This window comes from Chamaea fasciata, unplaced genomic scaffold, assembly GCF_029207755.1.
Source record: "Chamaea fasciata isolate MVZ Bird 193981 ecotype frontalis unplaced genomic scaffold, bChaFas1.0.hap1 SCAF_27, whole genome shotgun sequence".
Classification (NCBI taxonomy): domain Eukaryota; kingdom Metazoa; phylum Chordata; class Aves; order Passeriformes; family Sylviidae; genus Chamaea; species Chamaea fasciata.
In genome coordinates, this window is record NW_027094112.1 from 3,966,167 (window position 1) to 3,986,163 (window position 19,997).

Sequence of the window (19,997 nt, forward strand, 5' to 3'; positions counted from 1 at the left end):
GGCCCCGGCACGGGGGGATTTGCTGCGCCCCGGCCCCATGAATGATTAACCGGGGAATTAAGGGGCCACGAAGCCCCCCCGAACAGTGGGGGCACTGGGTGACTGAGCTCCCACCCCAGCCCCATGGCAGCCTTCGCCCTGCTCTTGAGCCTTAGGGGCTCCCCTGGGGTCCTCCCCTGGGGAGTTCTGGGGGGGACTGACAGTGTAGGGGGTGCTGAGGGTTTGGGGGGAAGGGGGGGCTGGGAGTGTTCTGGGGGTGCTGAGGCCTGGGGGTGTTGGGGCTGCAGGGGGTTCTGGGGGGTTTGGGGGGCTACGGGGGGCATTCTGGGAGGGGTCGGTGTGCTGGGGGTACTGAGGGTGTTGGGGTTCTGGGGGGCTGGTGGTTGTGGGGGGGCTGCCCCCCGGCCCCGCTCCCCATCCTCCCGTTGCCATAGCAACGGCTGGCACCATCCCTGGGGATATTTTTAGCTGCTGGTGCTGCAGGGAGGGGGTGGGGGGCAGCCCAGGCCCATGGCTGTGACACGTGTGTGCACACGCGTGTCTGCGGCACATGGCCGTGCACACCCGCGTGTGCCCGGCCCTGCACAGGTACCTGTGTGCACACCTGCCCGGGGCTGCTGGTGTCTGCACGCGTGTGCAGGAACATGCACACTCCTGTGCATCCACATGTGTGCACACACCTGTCTGTGTCACACACAGACCCCAGCGCACACCTGTGTGGTTGCACACCCACACATGCACACCTCTGTGCTCACACACTTGTGTGCACGCACCTGTGCTCATGTGTGTGGGTGCATGAACACCTATGTACATCTAAGCACACACACGTGCATGCACACAATCCCGTGTGCGTGTGCACACTTGCACACCTGCGCACACACACAGACATGCTGTGAGACCCGTGCTGCCACCCCAGAGCCTTTGCACATTCACCCCTTCGCACCATGTTTGCACATCCCTTGTTTTTACACTCACCCCGTTTGTACACCCCGTTTTTACACTCACCTCGTTTTTGCACGACTCCTCATTTTCACATACACACAGTATTTGCACCCTCCCCCTGTGCTTGTACACCCCCACCGTTCCACACCCCTGCTATTTGCACACCCGCCCCTGTTTGCACATCCCCGTGTTTGCAACCCCCATTTTCACACCCCCTCCTGTTTGCACACACACCCTATTTGCACCCTCACCCCCGGTGTTTGCATAGTCAAATCCTATTTCCACAATCAGCCTCATGTTTCAGCACAAACACATCCCGTCTTAGCCCACTCTCCCCCGTTTGCTCACCCACACGCTGTTTGCACTCTCACCCCGGTGTTTGCACACTCGCTCCCCGTTTCCACCCACCCTTTGCACACTCACTCCCGCCCCCGCCCGGCCTAGCCCCTCCCGAACTACCACTCCCATCATCCCCTGCGCACGCCGTGCTCACCGCCCAATCAGCGCGCGGCTTGTTGGCAGGCGCCGCAATGGCGGTGCCCAGGCGCTGAGGGCGGCGCCGGGCCGCAGCGAGGGGCGGCGGGACCCTGCGGGACCCGCAAGCATCGGACCTCGGCGGGCTCCGGGGGGCTCCGGGGCGGCTCCGAGCTCCCCCAGGCTCGGGGAGCGGGCAGACCCCCAGCTGTGCCCCTCCGAAGCCGCTGGGCCCCTTCCCCGCGCTCCCCGGCCCGCTCTGCCCTGCCCGGTGGGGTCAGGGCTCCATCCCCCTCGCCTTGAGCTGTCCGTCCGCAAGGTGACCATGAAGGTGGTGAACCTGAAGCAGGCCATCCTGCAGGCCTGGAAGGAGCGCTGGAGCGACTATCAATGGGCCATAAACATGAAGCGGTTCTTCCCCCGCGGAGCCACCTGGGACATCCTCAACTTGGCAGGTCGGGGGGAGGCGGGGGGTTCCTCCTCCTTACTGGACACACTGGGGTGTTTTGGGGGTTCCCACGCGGCTATTGGGGTGTTGCCCCCAATGTTCTCGCCTTTGGGGTGCAGACAGGGATATCATGGGGGTCCGTGTTTCATTTTGGGTCCCCCCCATTCCACACCATTCTTCACGCCAAAATGCCCATTCCCAACCATGTCAGCCCATTCCCAGCTGTTCCCCCGCCCCTTTCCCACCCCGCCAGCTCCGTTTTGGAGTCATTCCCTCCTTTTTCCCCATGGGAGGGTTCAGAGGTCAGCACAGCCTGGCTTTTTGGACAAGAGAAGGAGCTTCGAGTTGAGCCAGGAGAGAATTAGATGGGAAATCAGGAGAACTTTTCTCATTGAAAGGGTGGTTAGGCGTTGGCACAGGCTGTGGTGGAGTTACCATGTGGATGTGGCTCCTGGGGACTTGGGTTAGTGGTGAGATGCTCTTGGAGGTGTTTCCAGCCTTAATGATTCCCCGATTTCCTGATTCTAGCACTGCACAGGAGCCAGGTGCTGCTCCCACGGCTGCTTCCCAGCCCAATTCAAGGGCATTTCACACAAATCCTGCCAAAGGCTAGGACTGGTTTAAAGATTTGCCAGGCTCTCCTGCTAATTATAGAAACTTGGTGCTGGGATTTTCCCTGTGTAGCAAGTCTCTGGATAAATAAACAGAGCTGGGGGTTGCTGCTCCAGGGGGTTTAAAGGAGCCAGCCCCACAAAGGCAGCAACTCTCACTCTTCTGAGTGTGGGGATCGTTTCCCCTGTGGATGTTTTCCCCCTCTCTCCATCCTCCCACTGGATTTTCTGTCAGGGTCTTTTTTTTTGTCACACCCTGTCCCCACTGCTGAGCTGCCTCTGCTGGGTTTGTCATCTCCGAGGTGTGGCTGGAGGGGCCAAGTGGAGCTGTGGCTGTGGGGAGATGGATTTGCTCTGGATGGATTTGCTGGGGGTGGGGGTGGTTGGCTCGACGGCCAGTCCTGCTGCTGCCCAGCTGGTCCCCGGGGCTCCCTGGTGCCTGTTCCCACCCTGGTGGCACCAGCTCTTGCTCTGCTGGCAGCAAGGCCTGCGGGGTGCTTGGCTTGGACTCATCTGCGTATCCCCAAAAACAGACGCAGAGATGATAATTCCCTATTATTTCTGCAGGAACGGGTTTCTCCTGGCCCACATTGAGCCAGGGCTCAGTGGTTTCTTTGGGGCAGCTCCTCTGCCAGGAGGGTAAGGAGCAATGTCCCCTTTTCCTTTTGGGAGCCACACGGGCAGGACCCTGGCCCTGACTCTGAGCATTGTATGCACACAGGGAGAGCCCATTCCCGAGGTCCCGATGGCTGGAACAGCAGCTCCCTTCCTCACCACAGCCCCCAGAGCTGTCCTTTCCCAAGCTTGTGCCTTTCAGCTTGGAAGTACAAAGGAGGGAAAGCTGGCACGGGCTGCCGGGATCACGGCAGGGCCTGGCAGATCGCTGCTGACATGTCTGCAGCGGGGAGCAGCATGTGGCTGGCTCGTGGTGACACTCTGGGATGGGCTGGGGAGGGGACGGCTGCCACCAGCCTTCTGTCCTCATCCCAGACGCTCTTGGCCCAGGATTCAGCCTTGGAGCCAGACCCAGGGAGTCTCCTGCCTCCACACTCAGGATCCAGCGGTGGCTTCTCCTCCTCGGCTTTGGGGCAACAACTTCCCACCCGGCTGCTGCTCCCCCGTTTACATCTGGGTGCTTTGACCTACTTGCAGCCTGCGCCACAGCCCGGGGCCTGCTCGGGGAGGTGCTTCCTGCACTCTGCCATGGTTCAAATGGGCAATTAAAGGCTTGGCTGAGCAGATGGGACGGGCAAAGCCCCTCAGGCCACCGAGGGCCAGACGGGCAGGGCTGCGCCCAGTGCAGGGGACTGGTGGCCCCAAGCTCAGCCCCAGGTGCCTGGGCAAAAGACACTCAGTGCAGGCTGCAGGAGCCTCTTGGCAAGAAGTGGGAGGGAGGGGAATGTGGAGAGCAGCAGTTTCGGGGCCTGAGCGCCCAGAGAGAGCGGTGTTAGCAAGAGGCTGCGTGCTCTGCCTGAATTATTTCCCAGCTTGTGCCCATCAGGGATTACAAAGTCGTGGGATTCAGTGAATTCAGGAGAAAACGGGTGTGGAGCCACTGTAGTTGGTACAGCTGGACTTTGCCAGCTTCCCTGTGGGATGAGGGGAGAAGAGCGTGTCTGTGTGTCCTGTGTGCTGACCTAGGACCCTCTTTCCTTGCAGAGGCTCTCCTGGAGCAGGCCATGATCGGGCCGTCCCCAAACCCACTCATCTTGTCCTACCTGAAATACGCCATCAGCTCCCAGGTAAGGACCTGCTGGTGCCGCTGGGGGTCACCTGGCAGCCTCAGTGAGGTTGGGCATAGCGACTGGGGTGTTGGCAGTGGGCAGGCACCCCAAATCCCCCATCTGAGCCTCTCCTGGGCTGGGCAGGCACCCCAAATCCCCCATCTGAGCCTCTGCTGGGCCGGGGCAGGCAGTGGAGGGATCAGCGCGTGCCTTGGGCAGGGATGTTTCCATAAATAGCCTCTGCCATCGCCCAGGGTGGGAATTCTGCCCCCCGAGAGCCTCTGCACTCGCTGTGAGCTCCACGCTTTCATATCCTGGCATTTAATATCGCCTAAAGTTTGTGTGAAACACATCAGCGATCACCTAAAAATGTCTGTTTGGATTTGTGCCGGGTCAGCGCCCCGGCCCCGGCCCCGTCTGCGGTGACAGGCAGTGGGGCCGTGCCCTGACCTTGCCGTTCCTCAGCAACGAGCGCGGTGCTGGCGCACAGCCCCTGTGACACCGCGTTTGTTTTGGCTTTCTGTCTTGTAGATGGTGTCTTATTCCACGGTGCTGACGGCCATCAGCAAGGTACGGCTCCGGCAGGTGCTGTCCGAGGTTTCGCTCTTTACCCACAACCCCACAAATCCCTTTCCCTCCCCACGGCTCCCACCAAATATAGGTCAAGTGGAAAGCGACGTCCTGGGCTGAGTCAGCAGCGGGCAGCCAGCACGGATTAGTGCCCGTGAGCCTCTCCGTGTCCCCCTGGGGATGGGCTGCCGCGGGTCCTGGTGGGTTTTGGGGGTGTGAGTGCCTGGTCCCTCTGCCCTAGGGGCCCTGGCAGGCTCCCGGCCTGTGTGTAACCCCATCCCAACCGCCGAAAACCACATCCCGCCGCGGCCGGCGGCGCTGGCAGCGCTGTGCGGATCGGAGCTGGCCGTGGAGGAGCTGCCAGGGCTGGGCCGTGCGGCTGCAGCCACACACCACGCTCAGCTGTGGCTTCCCACGGGTGCTCTGTGTCCCTGTGCTGCTTCCCTGGGGACACTGAGCACCCTCCATGGCTGCCGCTGCTTGATGTTGGGAAGCCCCTCGCAGGCTGTGACAGACTCCCGCTCTCTTCCTTGTCAGGGTCACCACAGGCCCCCTACTCAGGGTGACCAAAGGAGTAATGATTTCAGGGGGAACGATTTCTCTTCCCCCACCTCGTTGTTGTTATGGGGATGGGAGGAGAATGCCTCTGGCAGTCAGCGTTGAAAATTCTGGGGGACTGCAGGCTGAACTCAGAGTTGTGCCATGAAGCCCTGGGGAGGTGGGGAGCCCTCCAGCGGTGCCAGCGCCGATCCGGCGGGGAGGGTGCGCTCCCAGGGGAGGGTAGAGCAGGGCCCAGCCCAGCTCTGCTCCGAAGGGCTCGGGCTCGTTGCTGTTACCCGGTGCCGCGTCGCTGCCCGTTCGGAGGGGCGGGCACAGCGCTGACCTTGACAGCCGAGCCTTCCTCCTTCAGCGCAGCGTGGGCCCAGCGCAGAGCTGCGGGCAAGCTCCGGCCCGGCGGGGCTCCCCATCTGCTCCGGGAGGAGGCGGGGGGGCCGCGCTTCTGTTGCCCCCCGCCCCCGGCCCCGCGGCCGGCCGGGCTGTTGGCGCTGCCAGCCCCACCGAGCCGGGGGTGGGCAGGGGGCTGGCGTCCGGCCACCACCGCCGCGCCAGGGCAGCGCAGCCCCGGCCTGAGGCTGCGGAGAAAACCCAGCCCCGGCCCTGCTGCCGCGGCCGCACCGCCTCTCGCCACCCCGGGAGGGCACGACCTGGCCGACAGACAGTCCTGACCTACTTCTCATTCAAGTGGCTTCTGGGCAGCTGCCAGGGGGAGTGTCCTGTGGCCGCAGCGCCTGGCCCAGCCCTGGAGGAAGGGCTTGAGCTTGTGTCGGGAGCTGCTGGAGCAGCCCCCATCTGAAGTCTCTCTGTGTTATCCTGCTCTAGTTCGATGACTTCTCCCGGGACTTGTGTGTCCAGTCGCTCCTGGAGATCATGGACATGTTCTGTGACCGCCTCAGGTACTGTGTGACATTCCAGCGCTGCCATCTCTGCCCTGGCTGTGCCATGGGCAGAACCAGGAACCAGCAGAGCCTGGGAGTCCTGTCTGATCCCAGATACTCACCCTGGCACAGGAAGGCAGGATCCCCCTCCAACTCTGTGTCCATTACCAAATTGCTGTGTTGTGAGTGCCAGCAGAGGGAATGCAAACCCCACCAGCGTTGTGGGAAGCTGCCAGAAACCCCTATTCTGGGATAAACCTCACCATGGTTTTCCTGCTCAGTTCAGGTGGATGGGGTGGGTGTAAGACCCGTGGTCTGAGGGTCTCCATTTCCTTTCCCTCTGCACCTTCCCAAGCCCTGGCTGCGTGTCCCGGTCTGGTGCTGCCCCAGGCGCTGCCTTGTTTTCTTCCTTTATGCTCTTCCGCTGGTGTTGCAGGACCCAGGGGAGTCCAGACAATTCAGGCCACAAAAACTTATTTTGAGAGCTCAGAAATCTTCCTGTTAACCCCTGACAGCCTCTTCTGGGAGGCGGGAGCGTGTGGCAGGGGCAGTGGGAGGAGAAGGAGGATGAGGAAGGCTCTTCAATGAGATGAAATGAAGCAGCAGCAATGAATATGCATCAGTGGCAGATGTTGACAAGGAGCTGTCGCTGGCCAACTGCAGAGCCGGCCCTTAATCCGCTCCTGCCTGCTCTGATCCTCTGCTTGATTTGATCAAAACTTCTGGCCTCGATGATTTGTGCATCAGGAGGGGAAAGCGTTCACCTCTTGCAGTGCACTGATCAATGTTGAGCCTCTCTTAGCAAGATAATTTGATTAAAAGCTTGGAAAGTTTCCCTGTAGTGGAGAGGCCAGCAAGGAGGCTGCGTGGTGGGGGCGGGAGTGTCTCCTTCCCCTGGCACAGCGGGAGCGCTGGTGGGATGAGCAGGTTGGGATCTGCAGCAGAGGAGTGGGCTGGGAGTGCAGGAGCTGGTTTTGAGTTCCCCAGCCTACCCAGTGTCCCTGCCTCAGCTTCCACACACACAGTGAGCATATTCCCCTTTCTCTCCTGTCCCAGCTGCCACGGCAAGGCCGAGGAGTGCATCAGCCTGTGCCGGGCACTGCTGAGTGCCCTCACCTGGTTCCTGCGCTGCGCCACCTTCTACGCCGAGAAGGTGAAGGAGCCGCTGGAGCAGGCGGCGGCGGAGAACCAGCTGAAGATGTGTCTGGAGAGGCTGGAGAAGGTGCTCAGCAGCACCAAGAACCGTGCCCTGATCCACATTGCCAAGCTGGAGGAGACATGTATGTCCCTGCCCCGCGCGCTGGCCCTGGAGAGATGTCACTGCCACCTCTCCCTTCCCCCTGCCCGGCTCCTGCCGCATTGTCCCTGCGGCTCCAAGCCTATCCATCTTCCAGCCCTGTTGCTGTAACTGTCTCCTCCCTGGCTCTGTGCCACTCTCTGCCCCCTCCCCTCCGTGCTGCCCTTGTAAGAGGAGCAGAATTAATGTGAAGGCTGCGTGAGCTGTTCCTGGGTGCGTGGCGAGCCCTGTGCTCCGACAGCCTGGCACAGCCCCACGCCTTCATCTGTGTCTGGCCAGGAGGCTGTGCCAGGCTGAGCTTGGGGTGGGACCTGCTGGGAATACACAGACCCCTGGGTTAGGCTTGCATCCTAGCCTCTTCAGCCTGTCTGGGCTGATGTAGGCTTTGGAGCTGGCCTGGTTTCCCCATGTGTCACTGTCCCCTCGCTGAATCCCTGCCTTTCCTCCCCAGCCTCCTGGAGCACTGTGGAGCAGTCCCTTGTCAAGCTGGGAGAGAACCTGAACAACCTTGGCAGCTCCCCGCTGCGGAGCCAGGCTGATGACTGCGTGTCCCTCATCAAGAGGTGGCTGTGTGCTGCTTCTCCATGGGCTCGGGGCAAAATGGGTCAGAGTCCCACTCTGACCTGCCTGCCCTGAGCTCTGAGAGGCTCCCGCCTCCCTTCACATTGGCTCCCTGCTTCCCCATCCCTTCCCAGCTCAGATCCCTGCTCCAGCAGGGGCTGCCCAGAGGAGAGAGGACAGGGCTGGTGGTGACCTGTTGCAGAAGAGTCTTACCCAGGGGTTGCTCCTCTGGTGTCCCTGAGACCTTTTACTATCTCTCAGCTGCTCTGGCCACACCAGAGCTGCTATCCCTGCTTGGGTGTGCCTTGGAGCTCCCTGGCACAGGTGTTTCAGGGTCCTGCCCCAGGGCAGCGAAGGTTGGGGGTTTGGCCAGGGAATGGGAGTGGGACAGGAGGAGCAGGAATCTGTCCCTGCAAGGCTCCAGTGACCCTGGGCTGTCCTCTTCCATCCAGCATCCCCACCATGCTCTCAGTCCACTCGGAGCAGCTGAACAAGACAGGCTTCCCCACCGTGCACGCCGTGGTGCTGCTGGAGGGCACCATGAACCTCACAGGAGAGACCCAGCCACTAGTGGAGCAGCTGATGATGGTGAAGAGGATGCAGGTACAGAAGTGACAGTGTGTTCTGCTCAGGCAGCCTGGGGCTGTGGGGCCAGGCCACAGCTCCATGCCATGTGCCTTCCCTGTGCTGGGCCTGGTCCAGGGGAGCAGCGGGAGCCCATCAACACCTCTGCAGGGGTTCGGGGTTTGGCTGTGTTGGGGGATGTGCTTTGCTGCCAGCCCAGCACAGGGAGGGTTTGTGTGTGTGCCCCACAGCGCATCCCCTCCCCGCTCTTCGTGCTGGAGATCTGGAAGGCCTGTTTTGTGGGCCTCATCGAGTGTCCTGAGGGCACAGAGGAGCTCAAGTGGACAGCCTTCACCTTCCTGAAGGTAGGGCCCAGCCCCAGCACTGAGTCCCTGCCCACTGTTGTCCTTTCCCTGCAGGTCTGGCTCCTGCTGAGCCTTGAGCTCTGCCAGAGCAATTACTCCTTCTTTCTTGCAGTGTGCCCCACACCCCACAGTGTGCCCCTCCAGGCATCCCCCACCTCACAATGTGTCCCTTGGGATGTCTTCTAACCTCACAGCGTGCCCCTCACCCACAGTGTGCCCCTCAGGATGCCCCTTGGGATGCCCCCACGCCTCACATCGTGCCCCTCGGGATGCCCCTGCACCCCAAAATGCTCCCCTTAGGGTGTCCCACACCCCACAGTATGTCCCCCACTCCCCACAGTGTGCTCCTCTGGGTACCCCCACTCCCCCCAATGTGCCCCTTGGGGTCCATCCCACCCGAGCCCACTCCAGGCCTCCTGTCACCCACTGAGCATCAACTTTACTGTCAGGGGCCTCCTTTCAGCCCAGCCTCATTTTGTTTGGCAAAGTGAGTTTCCCCGAGATGTTGTGGGGAAAATGTGTCTCCAGGTGATGGTGGAAGGACACTGTGGAGGGGAACAGGGGCGCAAAGTCCTCCCCTGGGTGCACGCACTGCTCCAGAAATGCTGCTTTCCTGGGGCTGGGAGAGCAGCTGGGTGCAGCTGTGTTGGTGTGGGCTGGTGCTGCTGGGGGGTCCCAGCTGTGGAACAGGGTCTGCTCTCATGTTACTCTGTGTCTTTCAGATGCCCCAAGTGCTGGTTAAACTCAAGAAGTATCCCCAAGGGGACAAGGTGAGACTAGAGGGACATCTGTGGGGCCTGGGTGTGTCGTGATGGTGCTGTGCCTGGCCTGCACGCGGAAATGCTCCCAAGAGCCTCTCTGGCAGAGCAGGTGGGGGCAGGGGGATGTGGGCCTGTGCCAGTAGCATGGTGAGCTGAGTGCCTTTGTGTTCACCAGGATTTCACTGAGGATGTGAACTGTGCCTTTGAGTTCCTGCTGAAGTTGACCCCTCTCCTCGACAAGGCTGACCAGCGCTGCAAGTGAGTGCTCACCATGGCCAGAGCTGCCACACAGCCACATGCCACAGCCACCCTGTCCTTAGTGTGGGGTGCTGGGGCAGCTCCTGGCAGGGCTGGGTTAGTTTCTGATCTCATTTCTCCTTCCTGAGGACCTGCTGCTGCCACATGAGTGAGGCAGTGAGTGTGTGTGACAGCTGAGTCACATGTGTGACACCCAGAGCTGCTCTGGACCCTGCAGCACCCTCGGTGGGGTGGGACAGGGCTGGGAGGGCAGCTCATGAGTCCCCCTGCCCTGTGGCATTGTGTGAGGTGATAGGAATACTGTCCTCGGGGCTACAGCTCTTCTCTCTCTTCCAGCTGCAACTGCATGAGCCTGCTGCTGCAGGAGTGCAGCAAGCAGGGGCTGCTCTCCGAGGCCAACATGAACAACCTCATCGACAAACGGTACAGCCACACCAAAGTCTGGGAAGGCCCCAGATGTGGGGCTGGAGCACCTGGTGTTGGGGGGAGCATGAGGGAGCAGCTGTGCTGACACTGGGGGACTGTGCCTGGGACATGGTGGCCTGAGGGGACGGGATGCTGCTTTTGGGACAGGTTGCGTACAGGCAGAGTCTGTCCCCTCAAAGAGGCAGCTGGTGGTGGCCTAAGGCAGTGCCTGCCCCTTGAGGGTGCCAGTGGGTGAAGAGGGGGAGGCAGGGTGATGGATTCCTACACACTGGCCCTTCTTTGGGATCCCCCAGGGCCGCAGACAAGGAAAACTCTCCGTCCCTGAAATCAGCTGAGAACGCCAATATCCAGCCAAACCCCGGGCTCATCCTGAGGGCTGAGCCCACTGTCACCAACATCCTGAAGGTGAGTGCCCTTCTGCAACCGTGCTGGGCTGGCTGGGCTCAGGCCTAGAGCCCTTTGCCAGCAGCATCAGTCTAACCAGGCAGCCAGGGCGGTTGGGAGGCGCCGGATTTCCCCCTGCCCTGGGGTGGAGTAGTGGAGAAATCACTCGAGCCTTGCTACTCTATTGTGGAGATTAGGAGCTCCCCTCCTCCTTCCCAGGAAGCTGGAGGAGCTGTCAGGTGGCATGTCATCAGTGCCGGCAGCCTGAGCCCAGCCAGCTCTGCCCGTCCCGCTCAACTGCTCCCTGTGTGCATTTCCCCTGTTCCCTGGGGACTCCTCATGTCCCTGTGTCACTCTGGTTATTTTGCTGCTACTGAGTGGCAGGAGATATTTTCCTGCTGGTGGTGGGGGCTCAGAGGTCTCCATCTCACCTCTCCCAAATCCAGCAGGTCCCTGCTCCTCAAGGTCTCAGGGACAGCTCTTGCAGCTGATCAACTCTGTACCTCAAAAGCTGGAGTTTGCTGCTGCTCTGTAGCACACATTCCCCGTGACTTCCTTTTCCTCTTATTTTTTTTTGCTTGTAGACCATGGATGCGGATCACTCCAAGTCCCCTGAGGGCCTGCTGGGGGTCCTGGGTCACATGCTGTCTGGGAAAAGCCTGGACTTGCTGCTGGCAGCAGCGGCAGCCACTGGGAAGCTGAAATCCTTCGCTCGGAAGTTTGTCAAGTGAGTGTCCACCTGGGTGGCACTGTGAGTAGTGACCGGGGGGCTGGGGGGAACAGGCTGCCCCCTAAACTGCCCCCTAGACAGGGCTGGATGTGCCCCTGGCCTTATGGAACACTGAGGGGGGCTGGGATCTCAGGGAGGCTGCGCCCCACAGCACCCCATCTTTGCATGAATAGGACAGGGAATTGGAGCCAGGTTGGTCTGGGGGTGTTCAGAAAACTGAAGGCTGTGGCAGAGCCCTTGATCCAGGGCAGTGTGTCCCCGCTGTCTGCAGACACAAGGGAATGTGTGATGGGCTCCCCCACGGTGATTTGACCCACGCCAACCTCAGGGTGCATGGGGGGGCCTGTTTGGGGGTCTGTGCTCTGAAACACCCACAGAGCTGGCTCTGGGGAGAGCCCATTGGTGTGGGGTGAGCAGCATGGCTGGACCTGTGCGGCCACAGGGAGCAGAGACAGGGAGGAGGTGATTTATCCCTGTGGTGCTGGAGGGTGTCTGCTTTGCGTCTCCTGCCCCTCTGTGCTGGGATGCAGTTTGGGAGGGTCTGCAGGCCAGGCAGCCCTCTGCTTGTCTCAGAGTTGGGAATTGTCTAGTTGGGCTGATAATGCTTTGCTGCCACTCTCTGCCCCTCCAGGCTGAATGAATTCACCAAGCAAATCACTGGAGAGATCTGTAAGTGTGTGTGTGTCCGTGCGTGGGGTGCTTGGAGCTGTGCCCCCCCTGCTGCCTGTGCTGGGATGCTCTGGGGCCTGGCTGGATTAAACTGGGACCGACTGTGGCACTGGAGCAAGCTGAGCTGTGCCAGGCCCGACTGGGGGTGCTGGCAGGGAGTGGGCCATGTGCCAGCAGGGATCTGGGCTCCTGGGGACACGCTGCCTTCGTGTCCATCCCAAATCTGGGGTGTTCCCATGGGCTCCCTCTCCCCAGCTGAGCCTGGGGGCCCCTCGGCTCCCTCCCTGGAAGGGGTGATGTGTCAGCACAGCCCAGATAAGGACTCTGACTCTGTGTGATGAAACCTGCGGAGTGCTCTGACCTTCCATGGTGAGGGGGGGCCCCACTTGGGCTGGGGCTGCCCAGAGCGAGGCCAGCGCTGCTCTGGGGGCTCAAGCAGAGGCAGATGAGGTGGGGGGAGGCGCTTGGCACGTCCCCTTGTTCACACTGAAGCACGGAGGGGGGTTAGAAAAGCTGTGTGGGGAAAGCAGGGCTCCAGCCCCCATTCCTGTGGGGTTGTGCTTCCCTCCTGCTGCTGAAGCCAGAGGGCCCTAAGATCTTTATTTCTCCTCCCTCAGCCAAGAGTGGCCCAGTCCGGGCTCTGCTCTTTGACATCTCCTTCCTCATGCTGTGCCATGTGGCCCAGACCTATGGCTCAGAGGTAAGGATCCTCCGCGAGGGTGAGAGGGTGGGACTGGAGCCTCTGAGGGAGGGGAAGGATGAAGCTGGATCCTAAGGCGGCCTCTCACTCTGCCAGCTCAGTCTCTGTGCTGCTACAGCCTGTCAGCCTCCTCTAGTGGCCAGCCTGCCACTGTCACCACTGTTCCTCCTGTCCCTGCAGCCACTTCAGAGCCCAGGGCACAGCACCCAGCACCTGTCACCTGGAAATCTGTCCCTAGGGCTCTCTGGGTGCCACGTGACGGAAGGGGACTTGCTGTTGCCTCCCCGAGGACTTGGGCTGTGCTCCATTGATGGGCGGTGGGATCAGTGGGAATGCTGCTTCCAATGGCCTCGGAGCTCACCCAGTTTGCCCGTCCAGTTTGGCACTGCTTGGCTGGAGGAGTTGCTTGGCCTGGCAGTGTCAGCCCTTCCCGTCCAAGGAGGAACTCACAGCCCTGCTCAGGAAACAGCACTACTTCAGTTGCATGAAAATTTTGCAGGTTTCGACATCTGCGCGTGCTGGGAGGCGAAACGATACCGAAACACTGGGAATGCAGAGAGGGGGAGAGTGGGGTCCTGCCCAGCTGGCCCTGGGAGCAGGGAAGGGGGGGCCAGGCAGGGACGGATGTGCCCAGGGCTGTCCAATGAGATCTCATCCCCCCCTCCTAGCCCGGTGACTTTCCTGCCCAGCTGCTGCTGAACAGATGTGCAAAACTTTTTTGGATAAAAATAGTGTCCCCTGGGTGACACAGGCTGAGGGGAGGAAGTGACGTGTGGGGTTCCCAGCTCATGGCCCCCACAGGACCCTCCCAGCTGGGCTGTGGCACCCTGGCCCCAGGGGGACCCTGTGCGTGGCTTGACAGGGTGGGGGGGACCTGTCTGAGCCGGACACAGTGACCCCGTGGCCACATTCACAGCTGGCCTGGCATCTCTCCTCTGAGCTGGACTGTGTTCTGCCGGGGTTCCCCCCTAGTTTTGGGGGAAACCACAGCCCACAGACGGGAAACCAGTGCCTCTGAGGGGCTGACCAGTGCCCTACTGGGGCATGACCACTGCCTGTCTCTCCCCCCAGGCCACAGGGCGGCGCTGTTCCCACGGCCACAAGCACCCTAGGGTGGGAGACGGGCCCCAGGGTGGGGGTCTCCAGCAGGGTCCCTGTGGGATGCAGACCCCGTGCTGGTTCCTTTCCAGGTGATCCTGTCAGATTCCAATCCTCCGGGCGAAGTGCCCTTCTTTGAGACCTGGATGCTGACCTGCATGCCCGAGGAGGGGAAGATCCTCAACCCTGATCACCCCTGCTTCCGCCCAGATTCCACCAAGGTGGAATCCCTGGTTGCTCTCCTCAACAACTCCTCTGAGATGAAGCTGGTGTAAGAGCCCACCCACGTGCCCACCCTGGGGGGAGCCCCCAGCCCAGCTCCCCTGACCCCAGAGCTGTGTCTGAATCCCCGTCTTGCCCCAACAGGCAGATGAAGTGGCACGAGGTGTGTCTGAGCATTTCAGCTGCCATACTGGAGATCCTCAATGCCTGGGAGAATGGAGTCCTCACCTTTGAGTCGATCCAGGTGGGGCTGGTGGGGGGCAGAGTGGGGCTGTGCTGTGTCCTGAGGAGGGGCCAGAAGCTCTGGGGTGCCCTGTTCTCCTGCCCTGATCCCTCTGGCAGTTGCCTTGGAGCTTGCTGTGACTTGGAAGTGGGAAACTGATGTGGCTTCAGCCCCTTGTTCCTGCTCTAAACTGCCCTGTGGGTGGCAGTGGGACTGGCAGGGACAGTGTCACCCGTGGAGGAGAGAAGAGCTTGGACCCTGCAGTCAGGACCCACAGTCCTAGGAGGTGATGGCTGTGCATCCACCTGGCTATGCTCATCCTCTGCTCTGTCTCCTCTTCTAGAAAATCACGGACAACATCAAGGGGAAGGTGTGCAGCATGGCAGTGTGTGCTGTGGCCTGGCTGGTGGCCCACGTCCGCATGCTGGGCCTGGATGAGCGGGAGAAGTCCCTGCAGATGATCCGGCAGCTCGCCACCCCCCTGTACGGAGAGAACACGCTCCAGTTCTACAACGAGCGGTGAGCTGGGGGACACGGGCCTCTTCCTGCCCTGCTGCCGCTTCCCAGTGCCACATCTCCTGCCTTGCTTCCCCTTCTCCATTTCCTGAGGCTGTGCCACCTCCTGCCCTGCTTCTGCTTCCCAGTGCCATGACCTCCCGTCCCGATTCCACTTCCTGATCTCGTGTCATCTCCTGCCCTGCTTCCACTTCCCAGTTCCATGCTGCCTCCTGCTCCGTTTCCACTTTCCAGTGCCGTTGCCTCCTGCCCTTCTTCCTCTTCCCAGTGCCATGCCATCTTCCCCATTTCTCCTTCCCGGTGCTGTGCTCTCTCCTGCCCTGCTTCCACTTCCCTGGTGCCATATAAATTCCTGTTTCCATTTCCGGCTCAGCTCACACCTCCCAAGCCGTGCCATTCTCTGCCCTGCTTTTCCTTCCCCCTGACATTGTCCCTCCATTGCAGTGTGGTGATCATGAGCTCCATCCTGGAGCACATGTGCGCGGACGTCCTGCAGCAAACGGCCACGCAGATCAAATTCCCTTCCACTGGCATGGACACCATTCCCTACTGGAATCTTCTGCCCCCTAAGAAGCCCATCAAGGAGGTGCTGACCAGTGTGTTCACCAAGGTGCTGGAGAAGGGCTGGGTCGACAGCCGCTCCATCCACATCTTCGACACCCTGCTGCACATGGGGGGCGTGTACTGGTTCTGCAACAACCTGGTCAAGGTATGAGGGGGCAGGAGGGACCCCTAGTGCTGGGCAGGGTGCTGAGGCCAGGACTGGTGGGTCAAGTTTGTCTTCCCAGTGTCCTGGGGGTCCCTGGGCTGAGTGCTGGGACGGTTCTGGTGCTGTAGGGGAGTGGGGCAGGCCCACCTCTCCCCCCTGCCCTGCAGGAGCTCCTGAAGGAGACTCGGAAGGAGCACACGCTGAGGGCCGTGGAGCTGCTCTATGCCATCTTCTGCCTGGACATGCCGCAGCTGACACTGACACTGCTGGGCCACATCCTGCCCAACCTGCTGACAGACTCCTCCAAGTGGCACACCCTCATGGACCCCCCCGGGAAGGCCCTGGCCAAGTAAGACCCCAGAGCCATGGAGACTGTCTCCCTGGGGCCTGTTTGGGGAGATGAGGGGATGGTCTGTGCTGGGATGAGGATGCCAGCTGCCCAAATCCCTCTCTGGCTTCAGCAGTGCCAGCAGTTTCCACTCTGGTCCCCATTCCCTGCTGTCCCCCTCTGAGGAGGAAGCTGCCATGTCCCACACCCCGTTGTCAGGTGGGCTGGCAGCACCTGGCCGTGTCTCTGCTCTGTCCCCAGGCTCTCTGTTTGGTGTGCCCTGAGCTCCTACTCCTCCCACAGCAAGGTCCAGGCCTCGGCCCGGCAGAAGAAGCGGCACCGGGAGGACATCGAGGTGTGTCTAGGTGGAGCAGGGGTTGGCTGGGGGCTCTCTGTGCCCAAAAGCAGCAGTGGCTGGGGGAGGTGAGGGTGGCAGGAGTGGGTGGGTAAAGCCAGACTCCCTGCCCAGCTTCTCTGAGGCTTTCCAGCCTTAAAATTCAGGATTCTCCTTTTCTGTTTTCTGGGCAAAGGGCTGTAGCGAGCTGGTCAGCATGTGTCCCGCTCAGACTGGGGTGCTCTGGGTGAACAGAGCTCAGATCCTGGGCTGTGGGGCTGTGCAGAGCCCGGGGTGGCCACCAGCCCTGTGCAGAGTGAGGGGCTGGTGGGGCTGACCCCCTTCTCCCCCCAGGATTACATCAGCCTGTTCCCACTGGATGACACACAGCCCTCCAAGCTCATGCGGCTGCTGAGCTCCAACGAAGAGGATTCCAACATCCTCTCCAGCCCCAGTAAGTGCAGGAGGGGAGGGAGGAACAGCTCCTCTGCCTCGCTGTCCCTTTTGTGTATGAAATGTGTATTTGCACAAAACCCTTCCCTTCCCAAACCAGCCGGATGAGGATTTAGAGCTCTCAAGTGTTTTTTGAGTTATCTTGGAGTTTTTGCATTTGGCAAAGGTCAATTTCTTTATTTTTTTCTGATCAGAACGACTTAAAAGGGTGAGATTACAACTTCCTTTCGTGCCAGTGTCCCCCAGCCCAGCACCCCACACCCGAGGGGCTCGGGGGCTTTGTGTCCCTCCAGCCACCCCGCATGGGACCACAGCTGGAGGCGACATTCCTGATGCCTGGGGCCAAATCCTGACATTCCACTGCTGTTAACAAGACAGAAGCAGAGCGGATGAGGCCCCTGGTCACATCCGAGTCCCTGCAGTGTCACGGGTTGCATCAGCTCCGGCAGGGGATTTGCTGGGGGGGGGTCCATGTCCTGCCCAGTGGGTGCTGTCACGGTTCCCACATACATTGTCCACACTCCTGGGCAGTGAGTCAGGACATTCTCAGGTCACTGTTTCTCTCTTTAGCCCATATTACTCTATATATTAGTTTTCGACACATCCATTGACCTTCAGTTTCGGTTGGTTTCATTAATGTTGAAATATGGGCTTTTCCCTTTATTTCACTTATCTTCTTTTACCTCCTGAGGCAGTCCCACCTCTTCCCAGTGACATTCAGGACTTTTTTGGGCTATTTGCTGCAGTGATGTGGAAATGCCGCTTCCTGCAGCCACCATGTAACTCATGTGATTCCATGAGAAAAGTGTGGGAGGGCTTGCTTTTTCTGGTGAGCATCCTCAGAGCAGCACAAGGTGGATCCTGCAGATTCGGGCAGGGGCTGTGGGGTGTGCATGAGAGCCCTCCCAAGGGCATTCCCATCCTGTCGGAGTGGACCTGACCCACTTCTTCCCACAGGAGAGCCCAGCAGTGCTTCACAGCTGGTGTCAGCTCAATCCTGCTGGTCTGTCCCAGGAGTTGCTGCTAGATTTGGACATGCCTCAGCTCTGATAGCTGGATTGCGCCCTGACACTGAGATGGGAGGGCTGCTGTGCAGCTGTTGAACATCTGGCTTGCACACAGGACGTGTAACGTGTGCGTCGCTGCCGTTCTCCGCTCCTGATCGTGACATCACGCATCACACCCCGAAAGCAGCGTGGGAAACCTGCCTGGGCTCCGTGTGGGCTGGCACAGGGGACAGGGATGGGGCAGAGACCACCTGTGCTGTTTCTGAGGTGCCCCACTGGCACACGCTCTGTTGGGTACAAGGGACCTAAACCTCTTCTGCTTCACGGAGCTGTCTCATGGCAAAGCCCCTCCCAGAGCTGGGTGACTTTGAGTAGCCAGAGCTGGCCAGTGTGGGCACGTTGTCTCAGCCAAGGGGGCCATGAGGCTGTTCCTGACTCTGTGCTCCTGCCCACAGATCGCTCCATGAGCAGCTCACTCTCTGCCTCTCAACTCCACACCGTCAGCATGAGGGACCCGCTGAACCGGGTGCTGGGTAAGGTGGGGATGGGTCTGTGGGGTCACATCCAGCCACTGGGGCACCAGTGAGAAGTTCAGGCCACCTGCAGCCTCGCAGAAGTGACTTGACTGTTGCTCTCTCCCTGGCCCCACAGCAAACCTCTTCCTGCTCATCTCTTCCATCCTGGGGGCCAAGACAGCCGGCACCCACACCCAGTTTGTCCAGTGGTTCATGGAGGAGTGTGTGGAGTGCCTGGAGCAGGGCAGCCGTGGGAGCATCCTCCAGTTCATGCCCTTCACCATGGTGGGTGCAGTGGCTGTGACATGCCTGTCCCTTCTTGGGGGCGTGCACAGGGTCCCGCAGGGTGGGCACGTCCCAGGCTTCTGCTGACACTTACCCGTGCTTCTCCTCTGTCCCTGGGCAGGTTTCAGAGCTGGTGAAGGTGTCCACCATGTCCAGTCCCAAAATCGTCCTGGCCATCACTGACCTCAGCCTGCCCCTGGGCCGCCGCGTCGCCGCCAAGGCCATCGCCGCGCTGTGAGCGGGGCTACTTCGGCCAGGGGGGATCCCTGAGGGGCCCAGGGGTCTCCCTCAAGGTCTGGATGGCTGGGACAGCCTCTGTCACTGCAGCTGCAGGAGGGCTGCTCCCTTGGAACATGGAGACATCTCCTTACTCTGCCTCAAGGCACTTTTGAGACTGAGACACCCCTTATTTTTTTTTTTTTTTTTTAAATTCTATAAATCAGTCCTTTTGTACAACCAGCTTTTGCCTCATCTACATTTGGGTTCCTGGGACTCCCCAAAACCCCTCGATTTTGGGGGTGATGGGGAACCAGTGGCCAAGCCCTGTGCTGGGCAGGAGGGGAAATCTCCTCCGTCTTGTCCTGAACCTGAGAGAGGGTGGTGGGCTGCCTGTGGTGCTCTGGCTGGGAGCAGGCGCTGTGCTGGGTGGGGCAGGGATGCTTCCCTGCTGTGCTGTCAGCCACAAGCGGGCTCTTGTTGGGAATTCCGCCACGTGAGCGTGAGTTCTTGTTGGAATTCCCTCCCATGAGTTCGGTCCGTGGTGAGCACTGCACGGGCAGTGGGTGAGTAACTGTGGCCTCACCAGCACCACACCGGCATCCTGCTGGGACAGGCTCTCCTGGGACTGACCCCACACCCTCTCAGCTGCTCCAGCAGTGAATCCTCCCAGAGCTGTCACGAACTGTCCCCGAGGGGGTGGCAGGGCCACGGTGGCTGCACCTCTGCCCTTTCCACTGGTGTTGACTCACAAGAAAGGGGAAAGCAGAGGCAGCGGGCACCAGCCCTTCCCTCAGGGCGCTGTGACTCTGAGCCCACTCCTGGGGCTGGGCTGTGCCTCTGCCCCCCCTCAGCACCACTGGCGTTCCCAGCCCTGTTTTGGGAGGCTCTGAAGGGAGATGGGGCACAGGGAATCAGCACTGGCTCCGTGCTGGTGCTGGCCAGGGAAGAGGCAGCAGAGCAGTGACTCAGGGCCGGGCTGACCCCATCTGATCCCAGGATGAGTTCAGCTCCTGGCAGCTCCCAGGCTTTGCCGGAGGGAGAGACCCTGATGCACTTGGGGTAGCTGCGGGTGTTGCTGGTCCTTGGCCTTGGCACACAGAGCATCCTCGCCCTTCCTGCTGGCCCCAGGGGTCCAGTCCCTGGTCCCAGTCCGAGGCAGCCGGGAGCA

General features: G+C 60.7%; 1 protein-coding gene across 1 annotated transcript; it reads left to right on the forward strand.

Annotated features, from left to right (window-relative positions):
• Positions 1-1,486: 1,486 nt before the first annotated feature.
• Positions 1,487-19,069, forward strand: MED24 (mediator complex subunit 24). The gene is made up of 25 exons (XM_066205138.1): positions 1,487-1,871; positions 4,135-4,217; positions 4,731-4,769; positions 6,150-6,223; positions 7,262-7,485; positions 7,954-8,065; positions 8,516-8,666; positions 8,879-8,992; positions 9,715-9,762; positions 9,929-10,011; positions 10,348-10,434; positions 10,731-10,842; positions 11,406-11,548; positions 12,183-12,220; positions 12,838-12,920; positions 14,111-14,289; positions 14,385-14,484; positions 14,807-14,982; positions 15,424-15,688; positions 15,856-16,037; positions 16,278-16,371; positions 16,705-16,804; positions 18,266-18,343; positions 18,462-18,610; positions 18,732-19,069. The coding sequence occupies exons 1-25, from the start codon at positions 1,742-1,744 to the stop codon at positions 18,846-18,848; spliced, it is 2,961 nt and encodes a 986-aa protein (XP_066061235.1). The 5' UTR covers positions 1,487-1,741; the 3' UTR covers positions 18,849-19,069.
• Positions 19,070-19,997: the final 928 nt, after the last annotated feature.